At 35.6% G+C, this 27,620-nt stretch overlaps 5 protein-coding genes across 6 annotated transcripts; 3 read left to right on the forward strand and 2 right to left on the reverse strand.

The window, feature by feature from the left end:
• Window positions 1-600: 600 nt before the first annotated feature.
• LOC103857124 (cytokinin hydroxylase-like) lies at window positions 601-12,468 on the reverse strand. Its single transcript, XM_009134280.2, has 4 exons — window positions 3,665-12,468; window positions 3,219-3,448; window positions 2,371-2,964; window positions 601-1,816 (listed from the first exon to the last, which is right to left on the reverse strand). The coding sequence occupies exons 1-4, from the start codon at window positions 3,969-3,971 to the stop codon at window positions 1,391-1,393; spliced, it is 1,557 nt and encodes a 518-aa protein (XP_009132528.1). The 5' UTR covers window positions 3,972-12,468; the 3' UTR covers window positions 601-1,390.
• Window positions 12,469-12,739: 271 nt separating this feature from the next.
• Window positions 12,740-14,633, forward strand: LOC103857125 (uncharacterized protein C683.02c). The gene is made up of 5 exons (XM_009134281.3): window positions 12,740-13,257; window positions 13,335-13,479; window positions 13,871-13,962; window positions 14,038-14,131; window positions 14,269-14,633. Exons 1-5 carry the CDS (start codon window positions 12,976-12,978, stop codon window positions 14,457-14,459), a joined length of 804 nt encoding a protein of 267 aa, XP_009132529.1. The 5' UTR covers window positions 12,740-12,975; the 3' UTR covers window positions 14,460-14,633.
• A 246-nt stretch (window positions 14,634-14,879) lies between these two features.
• Window positions 14,880-16,643, forward strand: LOC103857126 (actin-depolymerizing factor 12-like). The gene is made up of 3 exons (XM_009134282.3): window positions 14,880-15,439; window positions 15,680-15,939; window positions 16,226-16,643. Exons 1-3 carry the CDS (start codon window positions 15,437-15,439, stop codon window positions 16,374-16,376), a joined length of 414 nt encoding a protein of 137 aa, XP_009132530.1. The 5' UTR covers window positions 14,880-15,436; the 3' UTR covers window positions 16,377-16,643.
• Window positions 16,644-18,439: 1,796 nt separating this feature from the next.
• LOC103857127 (alkane hydroxylase MAH1) lies at window positions 18,440-21,039 on the forward strand. Its single transcript, XM_009134284.3, has one exon. It carries the CDS (start codon window positions 19,404-19,406, stop codon window positions 20,952-20,954), a length of 1,551 nt encoding a protein of 516 aa, XP_009132532.2. The 5' UTR covers window positions 18,440-19,403; the 3' UTR covers window positions 20,955-21,039.
• A 1,427-nt stretch (window positions 21,040-22,466) lies between these two features.
• On the reverse strand, window positions 22,467-25,526 carry LOC103857129 (low-temperature-induced 65 kDa protein-like). 2 transcript variants are annotated; one of them, XM_033288188.1, is made up of 5 exons: window positions 24,920-25,526; window positions 24,645-24,821; window positions 24,064-24,570; window positions 22,781-23,983; window positions 22,467-22,688 (listed from the first exon to the last, which is right to left on the reverse strand). In XM_033288188.1, the coding sequence occupies exons 1-5, from the start codon at window positions 24,993-24,995 to the stop codon at window positions 22,618-22,620; spliced, it is 2,034 nt and encodes a 677-aa protein (XP_033144079.1). In that variant the 5' UTR covers window positions 24,996-25,526; the 3' UTR covers window positions 22,467-22,617. The 2 variants fall into 2 exon arrangements, with proteins under 2 accessions (XP_033144079.1, XP_009132533.1); XM_009134285.3 differs by having other exon boundaries at window positions 24,645-24,824; window positions 24,920-25,518.
• Between the last annotated feature and the right edge of the window lie 2,094 nt (window positions 25,527-27,620).

Raw genomic sequence — 27,620 nt, forward strand, 5'->3', positions numbered from 1 at the left:
AGGTAATAATTACTGACTTTTTAATTATTCAATATATATTTATTGTTTCATAATAGGTTAGAAACATATAATATATAAAATAATTTATATATATAATGTTCATCCCGCGTAAGGCGCGGGTCTTAACCTAGTGAATTATGAAATTCTGACCAAAGACAAGAACTATATTGTATACTTCTTTGGCTATGATTAAATTGCTTACCATAATTAATACTCCTACTGAATTCTATAATGAGCTTGCCTATTTCTGACTGTTTTCTTGCAACAATTCTTGTAGGATCAGGATTCTTATATCCATCATCCTTACTTAACTATGAAGATCAGTCATAAGAACTTTGAGCTTAGGAAAGTTGTTGATCTGTTACTCGAACCTCCACGCTCTTTAGCACTGCGTATCTACTATTTCACCACCAAGGCGTTCATCAGAGTGAATCGTTGGAAAGCATTTCAAAGTAGGAATTCTTTTTTTTTCTTTTGTGTTTAATCTCAGTTGTTGTTTTTTTTTATATGATATGTTTCTTTTGTGTATAATCCCTATTCTCATTTACATTCGTACTTAAAGTAGTTTTTGTTTATCAAATACTCTAAATTAGTTCTTAATTTTTTTTTTTGTATTTTACTGTTTTGTAGTTATCTTTTACTTTAATTTTACTTATCTTTTACTTGATTTTTACTTTTAATTGAATAATTGGGTAAAAAACATCAAAATAGTTTCACCTCTTTTCCGGGAATTCCAGCTTTTACAAAAAAAAAAAGAAACACCACGCTTATAATTAGCTTAAAAACTGAGATTTTAGTTTGTAAAAAAAAAAAGAAACAACAACCAAAATATATGACAAAATGGTAAATCCTCAACGAAAATAACCAGTTACCTTACGGATTCCCATCTTGAAGACTCTCTAGCATGCTCTCATTGACGAAATTTGATGATAAAAAATTGTTGCTTGTGTTTTATTTATTAGAATAGTTGAAATCACTTCTAGTGCGTTCATACGGATCTGAATATGTTGTAGAATCAAAACCAATTTAATTAAAGAGAATGCCTTAGGTCCTTTTTTTTTGGTAAAAGAATGCCTTAGGTCTTGCGGGTAAAAGCTTTTAATAAATCACTTGTCCATCAAGCCAAAGTTCAAAAAAAAAAAAATCACTTGTCCATTGATTCATCGGTTCAACCATAAACCGAGTTGATTGTCATCTCCACATTCTTCCATTCAATCCATCAAGCTATTAATTTTGAGTCCGTGTGATAAAAAAGATCATTACTTCACTGATTCAATGGTACTCGAAGTATTAATATCAAAACACATGTGTACAGTATTAAAAAGTCGAGAACTTTGGTTCTAAACTTAAAAAGCACAAATTTTTTTTTAATTTGTGTGTTATTGCAATTTTAAAGTGGTCGTACAATTAAAGGCAAACCGTAACCAGGTCTAAGAGAGAGCATATACTTCGGCGAATGGCGATAACCTGGAGAAACCGAGATCTCAAACCGTGACAAAACCAACGACAAGACAATCTTGTACTCCATGGTGGTCAGGTTCCGACCAATACACATTCTCCCTCCGAATCCAAACGGCATAAACCCCATCTTATTCTTACAACCACCGTGCAAACTGCCGTCAAATCTCTCCGGCTTAAACTCGTTGACGTCGTCTCCCCACAACTCGGGGTCGTGGTGCATCGCCACCACATCAATCCAAATGTTCGTACCGTTTGGAATCACTCTGCCGTTCACCTCAATGTCTTTCCTGGCTTGTCGTTGTGCGTTTGGAGCCGGCGGATATAGCCGGAGAACTTCGTTCATCACCCAACTCATCTGCATAAATAATAGGAAGTTTTATTCGTTAGTATATAATATTCAGTATGTAAGTGAATTAATCAACTAAAATGTGATAGTTAAATCAAATGTGATTACGTGTCAGAACGTTTTAGTCATGGTTGACAAACAGAATATTCGTTAATATGGATAGATGTCATGTGGCTTGGGATTTAGTACGAAGCTGAGGTGGCATGTCTATATTAATTGTCAGTTCATCCGTTGACTAGTTTTTGATCTAGAGGCGACGCGGTTCTTTGCAATAGTATTTGATTTCTATGTGACCCTTGACCTTGACCATGATCACGACCACGACCACGACCACGTTAATCAGACATTGAATTGTATATAATTAAGCTTAAGTTTTAGTTTTCGTGTGAACCTTAAACTTTAATTAAACTTATTTATGTACTGAGGCACATAATATGCTATCGTGCATTAAATAGTGTGAACACGCCAAATTGAACACATGTGAACGCGTTCAAATATAGATGCGATCTAGTGTATAGCATGCATATTAATTACCCACGTGGAGTACGTTTTTGGTAACGTACCTTCTTTAGTCCGGCAAGTTTGTTATACTCAATCTCGGAATCTCCGATGACTTGTCTTATCTCGTCTCTAAGCGTGTCTTGCCACTCGGGATGGATCGCAAGAAGCATAAACGTCCACGTCAGCGCCAAAGCCGTTGTCTCGTGACCCGCGAAGAAGAACGTTTTGCACTCGTCTACAAGCTCTGTAGCCGTAAACTTCCCTTTATCGGCCTTAAGCAACATTCCGAGAAGATCATGGTGGTCGTCTCCTTCGACCAAAGATCTCTTTCGTTCGTTTATGATCGACAAAAGGAGACCATCGATCTCTTTGCCTAACTCTCTAGCTTTGAGGGTTTGCTTGTAGGCCAAAATGTTGCTAAAAGGTACCCCTACGTAGCGATTTGAGTTGAAGAGAGCGAATTGCACGGCTCTTAGGTTTTTGAGGACTTGAGCTCCGTTTTCTCCCTTGACTCCGAAGCTTGTCTTAGCAATTATCTCACCGGCTGTTCCTATGATCTCGTTCTCCATGTCAAATTCGTGATTGCCTGAGTTTATCTGTATGGCCCATCGGTCCAACATATTGGAGATTGATTCCACCATCATACTTGTCATGGCCTATTAAGACGGTCATTAAAAAGTAGTGAGAAAAGGAGAAACATTTTAGTACTAATCTTTGATTTGAACAAGTCTTTTCAACTCCATAAGACCATGAAATTTCTGTCATGGAAAATGGTGGCTCATGCTTTTAGAACATGGCTATAAAGTCTAACTTGTTGAACTAGATTAGTCACCCTAATAATTTTCTCTCTTTTAGACTCTTAATTACCAATGTAAACGATTTGAAAAAAGGGTTTAATTTCTAATTATACCTTAAGATTAATAGGGGCAAATGCAGGAGTAATGATGTGGCGATGTCGTGTCCAATCATCGCCTTCCACCATAACCAAACCGGTACCAAACATTGGCTCTCTGTCTTTCTTGAAAACATTTGGCTTTCCCCAACTCTTCCCCAATACACCTTTCGACATAATACTCAAGAATTCAGGATCGGCTACGTACACGAACGGCTCTATGCCTAACCAGTACACAAATACTTTCCCTGCATTACATAACGAAAACCAATAATCTATGTTAAAAGTTACATATTGTAATCCAAAGCCGTTAGTAATTAACTAAACCGGTTATTGAAATGTTGTTTCACATACCGGCTTAAATCGTCACAAATAATATCTAAGACTCACATTAAATATTAACAAACTATGGTACAAATGTTAGGAACTAATTAAATATGAGAAGTGAGAGTTATATTATATACCATACTGTTGTTGCCAAAGAGCAAAATGTGGAAGTGCGGTGGAATGTATGTCATGGTTGATTATGGTGGACGATTTGCTCTTCTCCACCATTACCATGGCCGTCTTTAGCTTCTTCATGTCATTAAGATTTCCTAATGGAAAACTAGGAGGTGGACCGGAAAATCCGTTTTCTCTAAGTTTCTTTTGAGCTCGAACCGGCAATATCCAACAACGCAGAAGGAGCTTCAAGAACATAAGGCTGAGAACTAGGACCAAAACATTGATGAACATGTACCCAAATCGAGACATGACAAGCAGTTGATCCATCTCGTATATCTCTCCAAATATGTAGGAATAGATATATGCGTAAGTGTTTCTTTGGTGGAATACTGGATGTTGTATTCAGAATGTATGCAGATGAAACATGGGAATCAACCAAATGAGGTATTTATAGATGTTTTCTAGGTTCGGGTGTAGAAGAATGTCAGACTTGGACCAACGAAAGTCTCATCTCTCTTTTAATTTATTATATTTGTTGAATTTTATTTTATGTTGTTTCATAACGTTTCTTGACCATTTTCTGGTCAAACATTATCGGCATTTAGCATGCGTCCCTTATTCCTTTTTGGCTATAGTCTTGTAGAGTTTCTCCGGCTGCTTTTTTGAATGAATAACTGAAAGTGATATAAATGTATGGATGTATATTATAATCCTTAAAAGGTAAAAAGCTAAAACACAACGTACCTGTATTTTTTTTTGTCACCAAAAGAATATTTGTTTTTCCCTTAATCTAGTTGATAAATTACGCAGTTGACCAACGGAAAAAGGATGAATTAATTATTACGGTTAATAGATCCCTAGGTTATAAGTGGTCTTTTTGTTTTAAAGCAAAAATGTTATCTTATTATTTTATCAACATTTATCAGCTTTTTGTAATAATCCAAAACACATTCAAAAATATCATTTTATAGGTTATCACATTTACCACATACTAATCCAACGAGTTTTTGCTGGATTTCACCACAAACTTCTTTCGTTTAACAAAAATGAAACCATAATTATTTAGTTAAATTGAAAAGAAAAGTTTAAGATGTTGTATTAAGATTTATAAAGCCGGTTAATGAAACGAAGAATACTTGGTTTCTAGGTCCAGTCTAGTTCCTAGCACGATGTAAAAAAACGCGTTCAAACACAATTTAGCGAGATTGATCATGAGAAATCGTTTATCTTTGGACCCAATATGTGAAATCGATCACTTTCACCAACTAATTGCTAAATGTAATAGTGACAAAAAGTCTTCAAATGCTCTAACAGTTTAGTGTGAAACCTTAGGCTCCAATCGGTTAGCCCAAGATATATCAGACAATCTGTCAATTTCTATATTTAATTTTGAAATCACGTCAATGTACAATATATTATTTAAACCACGTAAAACATTGAAATATCTGGATTGGACACGTAGGGTGGGGGTCTCTTTATCAGTAGAACACACCTTCGTCTTTTGTCCTTTTTCCATTTTTGGAGTTTTAGTATTGTAAGAGAGGCGCATGTGCGCTATATAGCAAGTAGAATAAATATTAATTACGCAAGTTATAAACATAATATATTTTAAATATTATAAATATAAGTTGGAGTAAAGAGAGTAGAGAGCAATAGTCAAACATTTCGCGTATGAACTACGAACAATTTTTATAATCACACGCGCAAAGCTGATATGACTTGTGCGATGAACACAAGATCTGACAAATATGAAATAAGGTCTTCTTTAAACAGCCTCTTATTGTTTTCTACCCAACAAACAATATTCTATCTTTTTGGTTCATGTTGCAAATTACATGCCAGTATTATGAATAACACACCATTAACACAATCAGTTTTGAAAAACTGAAATTCATCAATCATTTGTATGGCTTGTCAGTTCTGAACAAAGTATATGCATTTACATGAGAAAATAAATATATTTTTTAACCTTTTCATGTCATCAGTATTTTCAAACATAAATTATTTATTTTTGAAGAGTTTCTCCAAAGAAATTAAATTTTCAATTCCCATAATTGTTTTGAAGAACATAAATGGTGAATCATGTATGACATTATTTATCTAAATTCCTAAATATATTTGATATCTCTAAGAGTTTTTTTTTGGGTGTAAATTCGAATGATAAACCAACTGTTAGTTATCTTATAAATAATAAGATATAGGATCTCAAAAATATTCATTTTATAGTTGTTTTATTTTTGAATGTATATTTTTTATTTGTGTATTATTTGGTTAATATATTTTCTTGAACTACAAATAAATCATCGAAAACTGTATATTTATTTAAATAGCGATTAATATCCTATGTGCTAGGTGTTAGAGCACTGTCAGACTAACGCTTCATTTTCTAGCTAAAGGCTAGCGATCAAATTCAATCGGTGACAATCATGTGGCATAAATTATCGTTATATTTAGATTCTAACAACAGAAATCTCATGTGAATGGACCACTGGTAGTTGTTTGTTTGGGGTTTTTGAGGCGTGTTTTATGTTTATGGGTCCACCAGCCTTCGATCCTATGCATTCATTGTTTCCTCATTTAAGATTGAACCGCGTAGATTTATCCGAGCGACTTTAAGCACCCGACCATTCATGTCTTGTCCCCAAACTGAAAAATTAATTAACATTGCATCTTAACACCGAGATTAAATTAGACAACTAGAGTTATGCCATAGAGCTCAATACACACTACACAACAATTCGTCACGCAATTAGTGACACAAATTTTGGTGTAATATCGTAAAAAATTTATCCTTGACTTTTTTTTCTGAAGTTTTGACTTTATTATCATATTTGACATTTTCCAGAACATCATTTTCAAATGCAATCATATTCATCATCCTATTTTATAACATTATTGTGCACAAATCGAATTTTAACAGTCCTAATTTTGGAACACTTCTATCAATTTCTTGAAGACAAAAATTCAAGAAAGCCATAAGACTTTAAGCGATATTTTGCTAACGAAAACATCATTATTTAATTCTCTCCAAATCCGGATACAAGCTAAGCTCTATAAGCTACAATAAAAGCACATATATAGCCATATTTACTTATATCATATATTCACTTCCCAAACCATAACCAATGTAATATGTTGTATCTTGTCTCCTTCCGTTTGCCCACGTGCATCACGTTACCTAAATAAGTTTTCATTCTATACAACGGATATATATATATAGGTAGTTTATTTTAATTTGCACAACTCAGCCATGTGGTGGGTGAGCACAAAGATAACTATTCTTCTAGATATAATCTCAAATGCTTTTAATGAGCCAAAAAAAAAATTTGTACTCTTACTCATTCTCATGTACTCTTATTTTTAATGAAATAAAACAATTCTGATTTTGCCTTTATTTTTTCCTCCCAATCAAATTTCAAATTTCAAAATTTTTAGATTTCAATAATCGATACCAAAGTTTACCAAAGGAGAGAGTTACATGATGGGTTACTTTGTCATGGACCTTTAACATATTTAGGTACTTTACACTTGAGGTGTACTATTTGACTTACTTTTGATTTTTCACTTCCATAAATACCCTTCTCGTGAACGAATTTTTACTAAATGTTACGTTTACTTTTCAACCAAATCTCACAGTCTGTTCAAGTTTAAAGTATGAAAGCGACCATACTTGCATTATTCCTCTGCTTGCAATAAATTATTAGGTTTATTAATAAATATGAGATATGTTGTGAACCATCAGATTAAGTTATTTTAAAACGAATCGGATGGTTGGTGTTACATCAAGTAGAAACCTACTATCTAAAAGTGATAACTTAGATGAAGTAATTGCTGGCTTTCTTTCTCGTTGGGAAAGAACACAATATCTGTTCAGTGAAGGTGTGGTAAGGATTCGAAACCTAGATTCAACATAAACTGGTATCTCTAAGTAATTGTGCTATTGGTCTCTGACTATTCCTTGCTCGGTGTGCAGGTCCGCATGGTCAAGAGATGGAAAGTGTGGTTGGGCGAGTTGTGGTCAGTGGACATGTTTGCAGCGGAGGCCTGGCCAGGAGAGTTGTGTTGTGTAGAAGTGTGGTTGGGTGAAGTGTGGGTGGGAGAATCGTGGTCGGGTGAAAAATGTATCGGGTATGCGGAGGGCTGACACACTGGGTTGTATGCAGTGATCGGATGATCGCTGGTGATGATTTCGTCTGGGTGGTCAAGCAAGATGTGGTCGGTGGTTAGTAGGCTAGACCGAGGGTTGTTTGAAAACTGCTCAGTGTTGAACTAGCTGCTAAGTGGAGAAGTAGGTTCGATATCCTGAATTGAGTTCTTGATGTGGTCAGGGTTTTCTGGGTGAGTAGAAGTGGTATCCTGCAAACAATACATCGTATCTTGACGAAAACTTTCTCCGGTTTCTGCATAACCATAGAAGGAGATCTAGTTGTCAACAATAGCCATAATCATGGGATGAGGAAATTAAAATCAAGTAAGAGAGGTCATACTCTTCATTATGATTTATATAATCAACGATTAACACCGGTGAAACATTGACAGAAGATTGTGTTTTCGTCGAGAAGGAGGAGGTGGCTGCCTTCGCAATTCCGCTAGAACAATAAAATGAAGGGGATCTAGGTCAGAGAATAAGATGTTGGGTCACGATAAAAGAAAAATAAAGAGAAAGAAAAGGTAACTAAATAATTTCTAGTTTCGGGGGTAAATAAGACAATAGCACATAAGAAAGTATATCACATGGAGAAAGTATGTTAGAATGTTATGGAGAAAAGATAAAGTATGCTAGAGCGTAAATTTTTCTTACCAAAGTCTACAGCTTTACCATATTCTAAATTTTACCAAGTTTTACAGTTTTACAATTTTCAAGTTCTACAGTTTTACCAAGTTGTACTTACATGATTGTTCAACTTGGTTAAACTAGGTATACAAAGTTTTACTAAATTGTACAATTGTCAAAGTACAACTTGGTAAAACTTTGTTTGTGGGTTGAATTTTTATTTTTAAAATTTTCACATATTCTTGTGCCAGATCTGTAGCGAGAGAAAATCAAATAAAAAGAAATCAAAGAAAAACCCTAAATCGCGAAGAAAGAACAACAAATCAAAAAGAGGAAAATTGATCGAAATAGAAGAAGAAATAAAAAAGAATGAAGAATTCATAAAAATGTAGAAGAGATTCGAAAAAAAAATATATTTGTTGAAAAAGAAAAGGAAAAACATACTAAAAAAGAAGAAGAAACATATAATTCATAGAAAAAAAGAAAGGATATTCAAAGAAGAAGAGATCTGGATTGAAGAATGAAAGACAAGATAGAAAAAAAAGAAGAAGATGAAAAATGGAAACAAAATTTAGATCGGTAAAGATAAGAAAGAAAATTAGGTATAAAAGCATAGCATGCTGTAAAAAAAAGGAATTCACTAAGGGTATATTGGATTTTTAATCAGATTTCGAATGAAAAACAAATAAAAATAAAAAGAATTATAGATGAGAAATATTTGAGAATTTTTTTCTTCAGTTAAGAGCATATGAGCAATTGATTATATTTCCTCTCCCCCCCCCTCCCCCCCCCCCCCCCCCCCCCCCCCCCCGCCTTTTACATTAGAAGTGTACTATATTAATAATCTCTAACTACAATTTAAAGCTATATATGACACATGATTCTCCCTATCTAAAACATGCACAATATATTTTGGTCATATGGATTATGTTCTATAAAATGGGGTTATACATGCATGCATGAATCAGTTAGATCGTATGTAAAATTGATGTAAGCTTTTGGAGAAAGGAGAGATTTATTTTCATTCACGAAGCAATATATTTTTACAAGTATGCAAAATTTAATTTCAATATAAAACATGCTATATTAGAGAAAAAATATATTGTATTTTCGAGTGACAGCTGGGAGAAACTAATATTACATGACGTAGTTTCGGTTCCGGGGGATTTGGGATTCTGCTCGAACCTTTTGGTAATTCAAAAAAAAAAATTTGTGGTAAGTGTAGGACTGATAGTACCTTTGTAAGTAAATGATGATATTGTTTCTTGGTAAAAACCTTCTCGGTCAATGATGAGCTTCTCTAAATGGTACATTTTTGCCACATGGTCCAAAAATGTTTTGAGACATTGTGGTCTTTTAGAATCCATATGGTTATACAACTAGAGAAATAAAATAAAGTGATCAGATCATGCATTTTCTCAAATTTTACAAATTACAATTAAAAAATTTCATCCTATTCAAGGGGGGTTTTGCTAACAAAACTATTTTCTTTGTTCATATACTATTCAAGAGAAATGTTTTGAGAACCAAGTATTTGAAAAGAATATATTTTTATTTGTTAGGGGATATTCTATTTAAACATAAGACAAAATGTTACAAAGACCAGCCCAGACTATATAAATCCAGAATACGTCCTCTAAAATCTTTTGTTCTACCATGTGTATCTTGATTAGGTGAAGGCTGTTAGCTCAGAGAAACGGCAAAACTGCCAATCTGAAGCACACTTGAAAAACATTCAGAAGACTGTAAATGTGATACTGTCTTTAGTCAACTTGTGTCGCTCGCATGAAAAGGTGATGGATTTTCCTTAACATGTACCATTAGCATAGGCAAATTGCGTGTGCAAAAACTGTCATTATGGAATGCAATGATAATGGTGTTATAATGACTTAAAGAGGTTCCATGGAATGGCTATCAAGTAAAAATGGGAAGTATGTGGAGTGTGGACTCATTTCTAAAAGGCATAATCTCTTCCATCATTTCACACAAGAGTTGAATTACTTTTTGTTGGCTTATTTGAGATTTGAAACAACAAATGCGCAGTTTTTGATTTCCTGGAAGCTTATTTTCAAGATCATAACGAATTACATCCAGCTGGTAAGTTGGTGTTCTTCGCCTTTTCTCTTACTGATCTCTCTGTCCACTGAAATTTCCACCACTGGCATTTGAATTAGGTCAAAGATCTCCAAAAGGCTACAGGAATTAAAGACTCTATGTTCTGAAACTAAGGTTAGTTTAAGAAACCTTTTCTTCTTCCATGTTAAGATAAAATGAAATGACTATATGTGAGTTTGTTTTAGGGTATGAAACAAACAGCCATCCCCAACAGAACACAAGCAACAAAGACATCTTTAGAGCGCTTTCTGTTTCACGTGAAGCCTCTTCTCCATACAACATCACGCGGCTCCAACTTCTGGATGGGTACGACACGACTACACACTAATCTCTCTTTGAAATCTCAATGGCTTCAATCATTACTGAGTGCTGCAAACCATTTATATAAATTCTCCAATAAAATTTTTACTTCCGAAAACTTTGAAGTCTAGATAGATCCGAACCAAACTCGAATAGATATTCAAACGCCCACCCCTGCTTCAATCCAACTACAACAAAACACACTAACGTCAAATAGCATATAAACTGTAACACCCCAAAACCCAAAACCCAAAAAGTTTTGTGTAAAGGCCCGCTCTGCGGCCCATTTTGATTAAAACCCCTAGGGTTTTCTTGCCTCCCCTATAAAAGCAAGCTCCCACCCTTCTAGTCCCTCATCAGAAACTTAGAAGCGAAGCCCTGCAGAGAACTCCCGGAGATCAGAAGCCCTAGCCGTCGACTCTCTCTCTCTTCCGCGCCGCCTCTTCTCTTTCTCTCTCTTCGCCGCGGCTCTTCTCTCTCTCTCTCCTCGCCGCGCCTCTTTCTCTCTCTCGGACGACTCTCTCTCTCCTCGCCGTGAGCAACCGCGAGTGGTGGTGGTGGTCGTGTGGTGTCCGTGTTCTCAACTCTCACTTCTCTCGCCTCACATCTCAGATCCAGAACCAGATCTAGGCTAAGGTGAGGTGTTCTACCCAGATCTCTTTCATGTTCTTCTATATTGTTGAATGTGGATCTAGGATTGAGTAGATCATGTTTGTTGTTAGGTTGATAGATCATAATGCATAAGAACTCTCATTCTGATTTAAGGCTCTAAACGAACTGGTTGATTGTTGATTGAGTGATTGGTTGATTGAAGATCTGTTGTTTGTGATTGAGAGCTATGATGGTTAGAAAGGAAATGAACTTAGGAACTTAAGAGAACTGTTAACCGGTCTGGTTAGATGAATGTTAGGATATTCATGACTGATTGTTAAATGGATTGAGTGTGACGCCGAGAACGGGTGGCGTCTAAAACGGAAAGCAAGAAAGAGTCTAAGAGTTAAGGAAAAAGGAAATGATAAGGAAAAAGGAAATGATAAGGAAAAGGAAATGATAAGAAAAAGAAAGGTTAATTGATCGAAATACGAACCACCGAGGAACTGGTGGGGAGTATGAGAAATGAATAGAAATGGAATACGAACCACCGATGGACTGGTGGGGAGTATGGGAAAACGCGGCGGCCGTAGCGTTCAAAAACGGCAGGTTAAGAATAGAGGTGCCGGTAAGATTGAGTCACGCCGAGTCTTGGCGGGAAGGGGCCGTAATACACTGCAAAGGGTATATACTACATCCAAGGGAACCGAATGCCGAGTGTACCAGGGCAGGCGGCTCCACAGGAACGCAGCAAGAAAAGGGGAGGGTTGGTCCGCTTGAGCTGTGTAGGTCCTAGAGTTATAGGATGAATGGTGTCTTAAATAATAAACCGAAATGTGTGGATTGAGCGATGACTGAGTTCATCACATTGCTTGTTTTCGTGTAATGAAACTTAAATAACTAATTAAGAATTGGGTGTAGTGACTAGTCGGTTCTCGTTTCGCATTGAGCAGTATAAAAGCTCATGGGGGAGACTGGTCTAGAATCGCTTCACTGAGTATTCATACTCACCCCTCTTTTTCCCTCTCACTTTTGGAGAACTATAAGTGGAAATGTCGATGGTAAAAAAGGAAATGCACCTGAAACTCATGAGACCAGAAACGGGACACACGGAGATGTCGGAAAAGTAGACATGTGTGTCCTAAACCCCGCACCCAGGAACCCCGGTTGGAAATGGGGAAGGGGCGGGTGTTTCATAAACTACCACTGAGTGAATGCTCGTATACAACCTAACGTCGTAGACCGTTTATATAGATTCGAGTTTACAATTATACAACAAAATATTATTTATTTTGGTTGCAAGAAAGAAACGCAAATTAAAAAAAAAAAAGAATCTGAAAAGCCTAAAGATTTTCTTACATATAAGAAACATTTGGACCTATTTATAACTGGGCCGAATAAAGCCCAGCCCGTTGGAAACAACACAACGTTGTTACCCCTAGTAAGAGCTTCTCTTTGACAAGCCGACTGCTTCTTTCTTCCTTCCTCTTCACCGACTCTATCGCCGCCGCGTACTGAAGCCAATCGTCTCTCTCTCTTTTGTATTCAACTATGGTGAGCCAAAGACAAAGACTTGCGCGTAAGAGGTACAAGGAAGCTCACCCAGAGGAGTTCCCCAAACCAGAACCAACGCCGCCAAAGGATCCAAACAAGAAGAGGAAGAAGAAGAGCTTGTTCAAGAAAAAGAAACCTACCTCTTCCTCTGGCTCCTCCTCCACGAGGCATCCTCTCCGTGTCCCTGGTATGAAACCTGGAGAAGGCTGTTACATCTGCAAGTCCAAAACTCATATTGCTAAGCTCTGCCCCGAGAAGTCTGAGTGGGAGAGAAACAAGGTTCTTCCTTCCTTCCTCTCTTCTTTGGTTTTGATTGAGTTTGTAGGTTTGACCCGTTTGTTCTGTTTTGTCTGTAGATATGCTTGCAATGTAGAAGGAGAGGGCATAGTCTTAAAAACTGTCCGGACAAGAGCGATGAAAGCAGCTTCGAGAAGAAGCTGTGTTACAACTGTGGAGATACTGGCCATTCACTTTCTCATTGTCCTAATCCTTTGGTAGATGGTAAGTCTCTCTGTATGTCTTGTCTGATTAGCTATATTAACACGTGGTTCATGTTGATTGGAGACTTAACAGCAATGTTCAAAAATAATACTAAGCTGTAGTTAGACATTTATATATGAGATTATTGATTAGTCTGGTGGCTAGACCGATTTTTTGAATGTCTAATTCGAATTTTTTAAAGTCGTTCTAGTAAAATCAATTTGCGGCGCCTAGACCAATTTTTTGAACGTTCCTTAGCGTTACTGCCCTATAATGTTTTGGTTGTGATTGTACTATATTCATCTGTCACTTAGATTATATATATATTTTTTGTAATTAACCAGCGACCGAAGTCAACTGACTAATCTGTCACTTAGATTATATTTGGTTTGCTGTTTTGATACTTTTGTAGGAGGGACGAAATTTGCAAGTTGTTTCATATGCAAGGGACAAGGACACATAAGTAAAAACTGCCCACAAAACAAGCATGGAGTCTACCCAATGGTATACATTTACTCAAACCAGAATGAGTTTATACTTTTTTCAGCAATATGATTTTGATGTGGTTTTCTTTTGTAGGGTGGGAGTTGTAAAGTGTGTGGTAGTGTGGCGCATCTCGTCAAAGACTGCCCTGATAAACTCGACAGAGACTCTGCTCCAACTAAGAGATCAAGTAATAATTTCCTTTTAATTCTCATTCTAGTCAAGTGGTGTTTCTCTTTTGTTTGAAACCGCATGTGAAGTGGTTCGTTTCAGTTGTCTTAATATCTTAGAAAAGACCGTAACTTTGTCCCTTGAATGAAACGACAGGATTTGATGCTACACCAAGAGGCAAACTCACTAAGTTCAGTGGGGACGATCTTGAGGACGATTTCTATGAAGAGCCTCAAAGCAGCAAGAAGATGAAGAAGAACTCTGATGCTACTGCACCTGATGATTTAGATCAGAAGAGCATCCCGGAAAAGAAACAAGGTCCAAAGGTTGTCAATTTCTTTGGATGATACAGGAGGATCTAAAAGGTCTATCAATTTTGTAGGGAAATATCAGTTTTTTGTTGTTGTTCTTTATCTGCCTCTAGAGTTTGTGTAAGGACTATTTGCTATTTGGAGTTTCACAACAGTGTCATGTAATGGAACCAGTGAACCACAGTCACTTCTGTTTCAGATAATCTCTAATAGGCCTGCGCAAAAGAATCCAATATTTGAACCGAAATTGAATCGAAGAACTTGTATCCATATTCAATTGGACTGTAAAAAGATTCCGCAAATAGATTTTGTAGTGTAATATAAAATATATATGAACTAGAATTATCATTAACCAAATTTGAGTGAGTTTGAAAAATCTAAAATTTGAAAAATACTAATTAACCTTGAAAACTTTTGACCCGAAAACCCAAATATATGAACCATGTGTGTTATTAACTGAACCCAAAATGAATTTGGATTCAAAATGAATACTATACATAAATATAAAATATATCTGAACCCAAAGTATTATCAGCTCAATCAGTCCCGAACATATATAAAATCCGAACAGGACTAACATTCCAAATTTAAAAATCCAAAAATGCTAAATTCGAACGGATATCGGAATATCTCTTAACCGATCAAACAGACCAGATTGCAAATGCTTTTGTCAAACCAAACGCTAGACATAGTCCTCCTCAATATTGATGGATAAAGATGTAACTATGCTAAAATTAGCTTGGAAATTTTTCCGAGAAGAATGGATGGTTAGGCGATTTGAAGGATAGGAGTTGAAAAAGGTGTAGTTTGATATTAAAGTAAGAGAGGCATTAATGGTTGTCCGAGTTATTCTCCATTGGCCCATTCAAATCAAATTAAGAATCTCTTCTTCCCCAAAAAATTCATTTTCTTGTTGTTCGTCTCACAAAAGTGGACAAAAACAAAACATAACAAGAAGTCCCATCTCTCTAATCTCATTGTTGTCTTAGGTTTACCTCCATCAACCAAACGCAATGGTATGCTTTCTCATTCTCTTTGTAGTGAAGATGTGTTATAGATGTTTGAAAATTGTTTCTTGTCATGCCTTATTGCCTCGATTCATTAGTGGCGTTCACTTATTATAATGGTCTCATTTCTTGTATATAACCATAGAAATTGGCGTCTGAAACAATCGTAATCTTGAGCTAAGCTTTATCCGTGTACAATCATAAGCTTAAGTTTCTACACTAAACTTATGTTTTATGTGAATTAAAAAGGCTAACGCAGCGTCAGGAATGGCGGTGGAAGACGAATGTAAGCTCAAGTTTTTGGAGCTAAAAGCTAAAAGAAACTATAGGTTCATAATATTCAGGATAGATGGACAACAAGTGGTGGTTGAAAAGCTTGGAAGTCCCGAGGAGAACTATGACGATTTCTCAAATTCCCTACCGGCTAACGAGTGCCGCTACGCTGTGTATGACTTCGACTTCACCACTAATGAGAATTGCCAGAAGAGCAAGATCTTCTTCATAGCTTGGTAATACAAAACCCCTCATCATACATACTTTTCATGCTATAAAACATATATTATTCTTTTAATATTAAAAACATGCATTATGAGGATTTGTGTGGTAGATATATGTCATGGTCACATACTCACATGTTATGACTTATGAAACCTATATAGATTAAGAAATATGGATGATGCATATATATTCGTAGGTCACCGGCAAAGAGCATAAATCAGTAGAATACATGTCATGGTCACATATTATGAAACATATACACATTAGGGATTATGGATGATGCATGTATATTCGTAGGTCACCTGATTCTTCGAGGGTGAGGATGAAGATGGTGTACGCGAGCTCAAAGGACAGGTTCAAGAGAGAATTGGATGGTATTCAGGTGGAATTACAAGCCACAGACCCGAGTGAGATGAGTTTTGACATCATCAAAAGTCGTGCTCTCTAGATTCATATATGCCTGTCGCCTGATCTCTTATCTTATATGCATAAATGCTCCATCATCATTATTCAAAGAACTTCTCCATGTTATGTGTTATGTAACTTTCTTGGTTTCATTCCTTCTTCTTCTTCTTCCTCTTGACTATTTTTAATCTTTTTATTTACATATTAAATTGACTGGGTTTTATACTTGGCTTTGGAGAAGCTTTAAAACCTGTAGTTTCTCGTGTAACAGCTGCATATTTTCGTTGAAAAATAAAACATATTATGTCTCCATTACACGATCATTTTTCATATTTATGTCCGAGTGGTTAAGAAATAAGAACATACCCGGTCCTGGGATTTTGGAAACCCTAATTAAAAAATTAGTATTAAATATTTTCAAATCAAAACAAACTATAAAAAATAACAAATCTATCAAAAGCAATTATTTTTTTAAAAAAATTAGTCAAATTTATATATCAACAAAAAAAATCAGTAAAACAGTGTTTACAAGTCGGTAAATAAACAGAGTATAACTTGTGAATGGCGGAATATATATTTTATCCTCTTTTCTTTAACAAAACAGATATTCTTTCTAAAGAAAGATAATTTAAAAGCTGTCTATGCAAATTGGAAGATAGTAGTCTCATTTTACCACAAATCACGGGCAAAGCTAGACGTGCTAAGTAAGCATAGAGTCGATGCAAATTGGAAGATAGTAGTCTCTATTTATGCGTTGGTTATGATGAGATAGATTCTTTTGGGGAAGATGACACAGAAGATTTCTGACAAGAAAGATGGCTCTCGAACAGTGGAATGAGGCATGAACCTTTGTATAAGACGTAACGTTGGTCCAAAAACTTGCTTGGAAGAAAAGTTAACGTTCTTGCAGATAAAAAAAAGTTGACGCTCATGGAACTAATACTAATCTTATATATTAAAACAGAAGTCATGACTTCTTTTCATGTGTGATTTTTTAATTTTGGACCATTCATAGAAAATATCATATTTTACATAAGTTCATTATTATATCTTTTAATACATTTATCTTTTTATTTGAAATACAAATGAATATATTTAAAATGTTCTAACAAAATCTTTTTAAAATCTTCTTAGAATCTTTCTTAAATTTACTTTCAAAAATTAGTTAGTTTTAATTTAAATTATCATAAAATATAATTAGAAATTAAAATTGAATATAGTTTTGGTTTATAAACGAAAATTTAAATAAAATAAAATTAATTAATTTCACAAATACATTTACTAATAATTTTTAAAGATTTTGTTAGAAATAAATATTTATATTTATTTTAATTTTTTCAAATTTGTTTTCTAATAAAATAAAAATCATGATTTTTTGATGAGTGATATTTTTATTTGGACCATCATTTAAATTTTATAATAAATGAATATCACTAATGCTAATATACATAATATTTTTAACTACTTTAATCATAATATCTTTTATTTTTAAAAAAAAAAAAAAAATTCTAACAAATCTCATGAAAAAGATTATAATAAGATCTTAATTGTCATAAATTGAATATAAATATTTTCAACTAATTTTGTAATTAGTAATGAAATGTTACTAAAAGAATAAAATTATATCCTATTTTATCAATTTTATAATAATATCTATCATTTTAAAATAAAAATGTTATACTGAACAAAATATGATAAAATTATTTTAAATTGATAAGTTAACATATTTTATTTTCATAAATATAAAATATTTATGCTAAAAATATAATATGTTGGAAGAACGGGTTAATATTAGTAAACTATATAATACATGTATAAAAATTTAACTTATCTTAAACTTTTTAATATACAGTAATTTATTATATAAAGTTAATAAACATTAGAAATTACTAAAAAAATCTAGCGATTTTAATTACGGATCATGATTATAAATAAATTAAATACAAAATTGTTTTCATATATGTTGTTTCATGCATTAAAAAATTTAGTTTTGTAATCAAACGCAAATTCAATAAGATAAATATATAATAAGCAACATATATATATATATATATATATATATATATATATATATATGTGATGAGTTTAATTTACAGCATGAAAACTATAAAATTATTATATTTGGCATAATTATACAAACATTTAAATATGTGAGTAATATTAAAAATATATAATAATTATGTAAAACAAATGTCTACATATATAAATGTGAAAATATATATCCGCACGGTTGTGCGGGTGGAAATCTAGTTTATTTATTAAGTCTTAACCAAACTAAAACTTAAATTCAAAATATTAAGAACAAATGTATTAAAATCTGAAGAGATTTTGGCTTTGCTTGATAATTGGATCCGAAACTGATTCGAGAAAACGAATACACAATTTCATAAATCACATGATACATATATTATTTCACTTAAAAATTAAGCGACCAAATGTGACGATAATCCGAATTCCGAATGCTGACTTCTAAATTATGTGTATGCAAACAAAGATTATATACGACATGCTCACATGCACATGACAGCCTGTTTCTCTTAGTTGCTTGCATAAGAAGAAACAAATTTCGTATCTACCTTAATGAGAGCACGTTCTCTTTATGTATCTTGCGGACGTACTTAGTGCGGCCAGCAGTTGATTACTGATTCATTAAGCAAATTTTATGTATATGTATAATGTATTAGGAACACATGACGTAATCCCATTAAGTATATAATAAACCAAATTTATTTTATTAATTAACCCTAATTATATTAAGATTATTCACTTAAATACATATAGTTTTTAGTATGCCATTCTAAATTATTTTGTTTTTAATTTTAATTTTAGATGTATGAATCTATAAAACTATATAATATCAACAATAAATTTTTGATTCATGGGTTAGAAGTAATTTCTTTTTGAAACTTACACTATAAGTGATTTATGACAAAACTTTATAACTACTTATGAGTGTGCAACTGTCAAACTTTGATAATACGATTCCTACAAAAATAATTAAATACAATTGGTTTAAGTCATTTCAAACATTATATACCGCAAACGAGTTGTTCTTGGATGTCACACTCATATGAAAAAAAGAACCATCAGTTTTATAGGCCAAGAAAACAACCCCTTGTGTACTATGGCGATGATCATTGGCTTACTTGACATCATCATAGCATTCATTTTCTTCCTCGTCTTGTATTGTCTTTTCCGCCACATGAGAACTCAAACGCCTTTCCTCACAAACTGGCCAGTCCTTGGGATGCTTCCGGGTCTGCTCCTCCAAATTCATCGTATCCACGACTGGCTCACCCAGGTTCTTGAGGCGGCCAATATGACGTTTCGTTTTAAAGGACCATGGCGTAGTGGAACAGACATATTGGTCACTGTTGATCCAGTGAATGTCCACTACATTCTAAGTTCACATTTCGTTAATTACCCCAAAGGTGAGGAGTTTCAGAAGATTTTTGAATTCTTGGGAGATGGGATATTCAACGTTGATTCAGGTTTATGGGAGGATATGAGAAACTCATCTCATGCCATTTTTAGCAATAAAGATTTCCAAAGTTTTTCGGTGAGCACAAGCGTAAGCAAATTAAGACAAGGCCTTGTTCCAGTTCTTGAAAACGCTTATGAGAAAAACATCCTTGTCGACTTGCAAGATTTGTTCCAGAGATTCTTGTTCGACACATCTTCAATTTTGATGACCGGGTATGATCCAAGAAGCCTCTCCATTGAGATGCCCAAGGTTGAGTTTTGTGCAGCCGTGGAAGGAGTTGTAGATGGGATTTTCTATAGACATATCAAGCCGGTTTTCTTGTGGAAGCTCCAAAACTGGATCGGTGTAGGAATAGAGAAGAAGATGAGAAAAGGTATTGAGGTTTTCGATCGATTGTTAGGGAAGATCATATCGGTTAAACGCGAGGAGATTAAAAATCATGGGAAAGGAGATGCCATGGACATATTAACGTATTACATGACCATAAATAGGGAGAAATATAAACTCTTGAAACCGAGTGATGATAAGTTCATGAGAGACATTCTTTTGGGGTTTCTATTAGCGGGAAGAGACACAGTAAGCTCAGCTCTCACTTGGTTTTTCTGGCTTCTCTCCAAGAACCCTGAAGCAACGGCCAAGATCCGAGACGAGATCAACAAGAAGATGCCAGTGTTTGACCCAACAGAGTTACACAAGCTTGTGTATCTAGAAGGCGCCGTGTGTGAGGCGCTAAGGCTATACCCACCAGTCCTATTTAACCACAAGTCACTGGCGAAGCCAGACGTGCTTCCAAGCGGGCATAGAGTTGATGAGAGCTGGAAGATAGTAATCAGTATTTATGCATTGGGAAGGATGAAATCTGTTTGGGGAGATGACGCAGAAGAGTTCAGACCAGAGAGATGGATCTCAGACAGCGGAACGTTGAGACATGAGCCTTCGTATAAGTTCTTGGCGTTTAGCTCTGGTCCAAGAACTTGCTTGGGAAAGAAGTTAACGTTCTTGCAGATAAAGACAGTGGCTGTGGAAATCATACGAAAGTATGACTTTAAGGTCATTGAAGGGCACAAACCCAAACCAGTTTCTTCTGTTCTTCTTCGCATGCAAGATGGTCTCAAAGTGAGTGTTACTAAGATCTAGTGATATTTAATTTATCTGTTAATAGTAAAGGAAAATAAAAGGTCCATTGGTAAAATAACAAAAAAAAAAATTGACAATAAATAAAGATGATATTAATTTATCTGTTAATAATAAAGAAAATTAGAAAGTAGGGTGCCATTGTCTGCTCTATGGTCTCCCATGTTTCAGATGGCAATGAGTTTGTTCTCCGGTGGCTAGAGAAAAGAGAAAAAAAGTTCGGTTCCAAATTTGTCCTCCAAAAAAATGTTTAGCATTATGAGAAGATATTGAATGTGTCCAAACGGCTAAACCGGAAGATCGATTTGGGTTGTTCATCTGATTATCAGTTCTTCAGCTATTATGAAAAAAAATCTTCTTTTTCTAATACTAGTTTTATGACAAACTAAATAGCACTATTTATGAGATTAAATGTGTGGATTGATTTAGTGTTTTTATTGATTAGTAAATCCCTTATATATTAAAAGAGGAGCATTGGAGTTAATGCTTTCACACCATGTATGACACGTGTCCATTGTACAGAGACTCTCACAAATTAGTTGCCTTAATTGGTTTTGCTATTACAGAATTTTTGGAAACGTTTCATTGATCTAGAAAATTAAAAAAACCACTCGTGGAATGAGTTATCACGTAAAGCTTAAGCTACGACATCACCGTACCATCGTAAAGATTATTTCCCATCATGAAGACTTTCCAGAACAAATACGGGTGTGCTCTGTCAGTGCATATCGCGAAGCACTAGATAGTAACACATGTAAGTTAGAAACACAGAATCGAAAAGATGAAGACGTAATTAACTTTTCTCTTATACGGGAGATATAAACATTCATATCGGCGAAGAACTCAGCATGAACACTTTCAAGAAGAGAACACTCTGAATCTTAGAAACGATACATCACCGAGCTCGCTAAGCATTTTTCATCCACACTGCATAATGGTTCTTGAACGTGTATATATTGTATGAACTATATAACCCACTCTTTTCTCTTAGAAGAGAGACGTGACTATTCATCTCGACGAGAACACTTTGAAGCAGAGTACACTCTGTATCTTAGAACCGAGACATGACCAAGCTCGCTAAGGTGCGCAGCTCCACACTGGAGATTTTTTCGTTTTATTAGTATTCTATTCACATTTATATTTTTGTTTTGGCTTTCAATATCTTACTTAAGAACTATTATGATAAATTCTTTAATTATGCATCTTAATAATAAATGAGCTTTTAAGTTATAAAAGACTTATTTTATTGTTTAAATATGTTTTTACCGTTCTTGAAACTTTCTTCCGGTGTTATAAAGTCCTACTTTATCAATCATATATTGCAAATACAGACTTTATTTTGGATGTCAAACATTAAATCACCGAGTCAATTCACTCCGCGCAAGGCGCGGGTTATCACCTAGTGCTATTATGAAAGAAAAGCAATCTTATTTTTTTGAATACTAGTTTTATGACAAACTAAAGAGTACTATTTATGCTAACACCCTTCTTTAAATTGTCCTTGGATTTGAAGTACAATGTTCTATAGCCATTAGATTGCAAGCAAATATTTCCATTTTTATTTTATTTTTACACAAAACAAGGATTGCATCAAAATACATGAAAACCACAGACAGAGCCATCAACCAACAACATACATTAAACATTCAAAAGCAAAACATCAATCTCAGTTTCCAGAAGCTTGAAGTCCCCTCTGCCCCGGCAGAGTTCCACCGGAATCCGAAAACCCCGTAGTCCCTACCATTGCAACAAAGACATAAGCAAACCATAAATAATAATTACACCAAAAGTCCTTAATTAAACAAATAAAAATGATTAAGAAGTTTTACCAACGGTGGAGCCAAGTGACTGTGAAGACTCGTCCTCAACGGAATCTGAAGATTTCGGCTTCACGTGCTCTGTTGTGCCACCTAGCCAAGAAGTGACAGCTCCTTTAACCTTCCCCACCATTCCTCCTCCTCCTCCTACTGCTTTTCCTTCGTCTGTGAAGGACACGCCTTGTTCTCTTCCCTCCAATATCTGGTCGGTAGGGATCTTCTCCACCGTCACTTCCACTTCCTTTACCGTTGTCCTCTTCTTATCTCCTCCTCCGAGATGAAGTTTCTCAGCAATCACCTCGGATAATGCTTTGTCTTCCTCTCCAGGTCTCAGCTTCTCCGCCAAGTAGTCTCTAGTGGACGCACCTTTTTCTCCCACGTGTTGCTTCTCCTCAGCTCCGCTTCCACCTCCCGAAAGGGGCAATTTCGTCATCACGTTGGATCCTGTCTCCTTGACCTTTTCATAAACCGGAGTCAACTTATCCGCCACAGTTCCCGCCACTTTCTGCCCGTATCCCGTTGCAGATCTTGGAGTTGTCTCATCTCCAACGTGACTCTGCTCTTGCCCACCGCTTTCTCCGGAGTATCCAAGCTTTGAGGCGACAGCGTTCTTCGCCGCTACAGCTTTGTCGGTTACATACGAAGTCGCTGAGCCTATCTTCTCTGTGTAGGTAGTGGGTTTTGACTCGTGCGTCTCCTTGAAGTCATCTATCTCTTTCGGACGAGAGAGTTCCGGTGAGAACTGATCATGAGTCCCCGTCGGTAAGTCTCTTCCCAAGACATTCTCTACTTTCACATCATCACTTATCGGCGGCAAATGCTTCTCCAGTCCAGGTCCTGTTTCCTCACCATATCCCTTGGCCGTATCCTTCACACCAAACTCATGGCTCTTCGCCGGAAAATCTTCCCCCAGCCCAGCGATTGATCCGCTGGCCAAAACCGTCGCCGAGTTCTTGTCTGTTTCAGAACCGTCCTCCCGACCAAACTCATGGCTTCTTGTCCGAAAATATTTTCCCATCCCATCTTCAGATTCCCCTCCAAATCCCGCCGCAGAATCCTTCCCGATTGCGTGTTCGTCTTTCAGACCAAACTCATGGCTTCTTGTCGGAATCTCTCTTTCAAAATCTCGTCCTGATTTATGAACAGGCGACTCATCTCTCACTTTCATCTTACCCAGAGACTCAACAATCGCCGGTACTCCAGCTTCTCCACCTCCTAAACAACAAACAAAACAAAACACTTTCATAAACCCTTAGAAAAACACGATCTCGAGTTCCGTAATAAAACGTTCTTACCTTGATGAGTGGGATCAGTAACCTTGGTCTGATAATTAGATACAGATTCTCCTCCTGGAGCGCCCGGATCTTCCTCCAACCCTCTAGGCCTGCCGATGTTGACTCTCCGTTGACCGCCGAGATTTTCATCATCGTCACCGGGAGAAAACGTCCTCGTCACATCCTCCGTTGAAGAAAGCAGAGAGGCGGGAGTGTGCATGGGCATCTGATGATCCTCTCTGCTCTCTTCTCTCTCTGACTTGTCGAAAACTCTGAGAGGATGAGATGGTGCATCTCTTCTCTCTTCCCTCTCCGACATATCAGGATGAGACGGTGCGTCGTGTTCATAAGAGATATCTTGTAATGGCTCAGGTTCAATGGGTTTGGTGTAATCTGTTGTCACGACAGGAAAAACCTTTGTCCCCGGTGGAATAATCTCCTCCGGTGCCGGAAGATTAGTTTCTCCGGGATGAGACAGAGACTCAGGGTGACCCGTTACGCCTCCTCTAACGACAAATGACTCATACACTGTGCCATATAGAGAAACCGTTAATGTCACAAAAACATAACCGCTATGTGTTTACTAATGAAAAGGACAAAACCTGGTGCGCCGTGCACTTCTGGATCTGGCTCGTCATATTCGTAGTCTTCTTCGCCCGCATCATGATCATGCTCATGACCATGTTTAGTAAGAGTGTTCTTGATCTTCTTGGCCTTTTCTTTCACTTTCTGTAACACTTTAACTTTAGTTGCTCCCTTCTCATGATGCTCTTCTTCTTCCTCTGTTAACGGAAGAGAACATGATATTGATCGGTTTGGTTTAGTAAAAATTTTTGCTGGTTTAATGTGGTTATCGTTATGTGTTGTTATGTGTTACCTGGATGGTGGATTCTGATTGGATCCTCTGCTTGATCATGACCATAAGGACGTGTCATCTGCGACTGCATATCCATTTTTCAAAGCTGTTTTTTCAATCAATCAACCAAACTCTTTTTCTCTGTTCGTTTGTGTTGTTTTTCTTCTAGGCATGTCTCTGAGAAACCATGAAAAGGTTTTAAATAGAGGGACTTGAGAGAGAGGAAGATGACATATGGCCGAACCATCTCTCTTTGGCTAGTGGCTCTTCACTTCTGTAGGATACTGACACGTGCGATGCGTCCGTCCCGTCCTGCCACGTCTCAGAGCTTTGATCTCTACGTGGCTATGTTGCCAAATAAATCTTTATCCTGTAGAAGCCTGTCGACGTTACTTTCACTAAAAGTCGGTCTACGTTAATCATGTATTTGTGCTGTTTTAAATAAATAAACGCACGTCGTTCTTAGTTTCATATTGAAAGTCTGAAAAGTGAAAACGGTGTGAAAGCCGAGTCAAACATGTCAAACCAAGCCAACATTTTTAATTTCGATTAAGGTTTGGTCATAGATTCCATTAACTTTTTGTTTTCAAAATTAACAAAGTTACCAGTTCAATTTTTCGGTCGTCTAATTTGGTTTGTTTTAGTATCTTTTAACCAGAAAAGCTGATTTATGCCAATAAATCAATTTTATAGACCACATCTTAAAATATAAATCGAAAACTAAACTAACTGAACTTATATAAATTATTAGAATATAATCAACATTATCTGAATATAACTAAAATTTAATAAAACCCAATTTCTTTTCGTCTCAGTATGGTATGAAAATTGAAAAACTAAATTAGCTGAAACTAAATCTTAAAATTTTAAAGTCAATTCAGCAAAATTTTAAGTATTCGTAATAATTTGAAGACCGGACTAACCGATCACATGAACACAAAGCCAGATATCTATTTCTAGGCATGGACATAAAATTCACTATTTGAGATGTGAATTAAACCTGAACTAAAAATCAGAATCTATAAGATATAACAATATATAAATAGATCTTGAAAGGTATTACAGCATATCTGAATCCTAATTGCTACTAACCGAATCTGAGTAGATGAACCAAAAATCCAAAATTTAAATTGTTTATAATGAATTTCTTGTTTTATTCGGGTCGATAACTTATTTCTACACCATAACTATTCTATAGTAACAGTTCTACACAAATTTTTACCTTCGTTCAAATTGCACATAGATTAAATTTAATAGTCAATTTCCCTCTCATTATAAAAATTTGAAACCCGTTTCAACACAAATCAAAATTTGGCTTAGTTTTAGTGGTTTGTGACATTAATCGACAGTAAATCAGTTGGTATCGGTTGATATTAGTACAACCGGATCCAAAACGAAGATCCAACCAGAAATCAATTAAAACCCGCCCGAAACCTTATTAAAAACTTCCGATTCAATTTTATCTTTTAGAACCTAAAATCTAAAAATCCAGAAAAGGGATTTCGCTTCCCATAAAGACAAACCCAGAAAGATGATGAACATGATTGTTAATGTATGCAATCTGAACCAAAAACAATAAACTAATAAAAAGAGTGTCAGACTCACCTTTTTCCTTCAGTTTTGACGGCTAGAACCACCTGACTAGGGACGGCTCAATCTTCGAATTCAATGGAGCTTGGTCGAATCGCGAGAGAGACATGGAGATTGGGGCTTTAGGGATTTTGATATTATTTTGGGTTAATTGATCCACTAAAGCCGGTTTACTCTTTCTAATCGGGTTGTTAGGGTTCTAATTGGGTCGTTTTAATCTTATTTCGGGTTAATTAGATTATCCATTGGTTAACGTTTTAATCAAAGGCTTAACCAACAGTAAACCGCTTTGTGTCGATTTTAATTCGTATATTAAAACATTATTAGAATCTAAAAAACATTAATATAAACTTGAACTTTATATTTAAAAAATGGACACATAACACATTGAATATAAATTCATCTCTTTTTATTAATAATTTTCCATCGTCAAGGGCATAAATTGTTTTGTCATCATCGATGTCAAAAACCAGTTCAGCATAAATATATGGTATATCATTTTTGATCGAACTAGGGTCTATGGTACTAGCAACAGAATTGAGTCAATTGACACTAATGATTCGGCTTTGAGAAACTAGGATAAGCAAAAGGTGAAAAGAGTAGTGAAATGGAGTCAAATGATTCACTTGCAAGTGTTGCTCATATTTATCTCTTGAGAATTTTAGTGCACCTACCAAAATCAACATGCATGCTTATCTGTGAATGAGCCTACCTTAATGGCAATATGCAGAAAACATGGAAATCAAAATGATTTTTTTACATGTTCGCATTTTTATTATTATAGAACTTTTTTTGAAATACAACGGATTTACATTGTTCGGAAACGTTTAGATTAGGTTTATATATGATTATGTGTAATGAGTTTCTGAGTATCGACCGTGGCATAGTGGTTCCGGGGCTTTATTATCATCAACTGATCCGGGCTCGAGGAAAGGTGAGCGAAGTTTCTTTTTGTTATTTTCTATTCACTATTGTAGTCAAACCGCAAGAACCAGAACCAACGTAACAACCGGTTTAAATTGTTCGGAAACGTTTAGATTAAGTTTATATATGATTATGTGTAACGAGATTCCGAGTATAGACTGTGGCATAGTGGTTCCGGGGCTTTATTATCTTCAACTGATCCGGGTTC

The sequence above is a fragment of the Brassica rapa genome, chromosome A03 (assembly GCF_000309985.2).
Source record: "Brassica rapa cultivar Chiifu-401-42 chromosome A03, CAAS_Brap_v3.01, whole genome shotgun sequence".
NCBI lineage: Eukaryota > Viridiplantae > Streptophyta > Magnoliopsida > Brassicales > Brassicaceae > Brassica > Brassica rapa.

What these genes read in the sequence shown, in the direction of transcription:
- LOC103857124 (XM_009134280.2), bottom strand. Translation starts at nt 3,971, where the DNA reads ATGGATCAACTGCTTGTCATGTCTCGATTTGGGTACATGTTCATCAAT. An exon ending in TCTTTGGCAACAACAGTATG is followed by an intron (nt 3,449 to 3,664) that starts GTATATAATATA and finishes TATGTAATGCAG; the next exon opens with GGAAAGTATTTGTGTACTGG. An exon ending in TTGCCCCTATTAATCTTAAG is followed by an intron (nt 2,965 to 3,218) that starts GTATAATTAGAA and finishes CCGTCTTAATAG; the next exon opens with GCCATGACAAGTATGATGGT.
- LOC103857129 (XM_009134285.3), bottom strand. Translation starts at nt 24,995, where the DNA reads ATGGATATGCAGTCGCAGATGACACGTCCTTATGGTCATGATCAAGCA. An exon ending in AATCAGAATCCACCATCCAG is followed by an intron (nt 24,825 to 24,919) that starts GTAACACATAAC and finishes TTCCGTTAACAG; the next exon opens with AGGAAGAAGAAGAGCATCAT. An exon ending in TACTGATCCCACTCATCAAG is followed by an intron (nt 23,984 to 24,063) that starts GTAAGAACGTTT and finishes TTTGTTGTTTAG; the next exon opens with GAGGTGGAGAAGCTGGAGTA.
- LOC103857127 (XM_009134284.3), top strand. Translation starts at nt 19,404, where the DNA reads ATGAAAAAAAGAACCATCAGTTTTATAGGCCAAGAAAACAACCCCTTG.
- LOC103857125 (XM_009134281.3), top strand. Translation starts at nt 12,976, where the DNA reads ATGGTGAGCCAAAGACAAAGACTTGCGCGTAAGAGGTACAAGGAAGCT. An exon ending in CTGAGTGGGAGAGAAACAAG is followed by an intron (nt 13,258 to 13,334) that starts GTTCTTCCTTCC and finishes TTTTGTCTGTAG; the next exon opens with ATATGCTTGCAATGTAGAAG. An exon ending in TCCTAATCCTTTGGTAGATG is followed by an intron (nt 13,480 to 13,870) that starts GTAAGTCTCTCT and finishes ATACTTTTGTAG; the next exon opens with GAGGGACGAAATTTGCAAGT.
- LOC103857126 (XM_009134282.3), top strand. An exon ending in AAGATCTTCTTCATAGCTTG is followed by an intron (nt 15,940 to 16,225) that starts GTAATACAAAAC and finishes GTATATTCGTAG; the next exon opens with GTCACCTGATTCTTCGAGGG.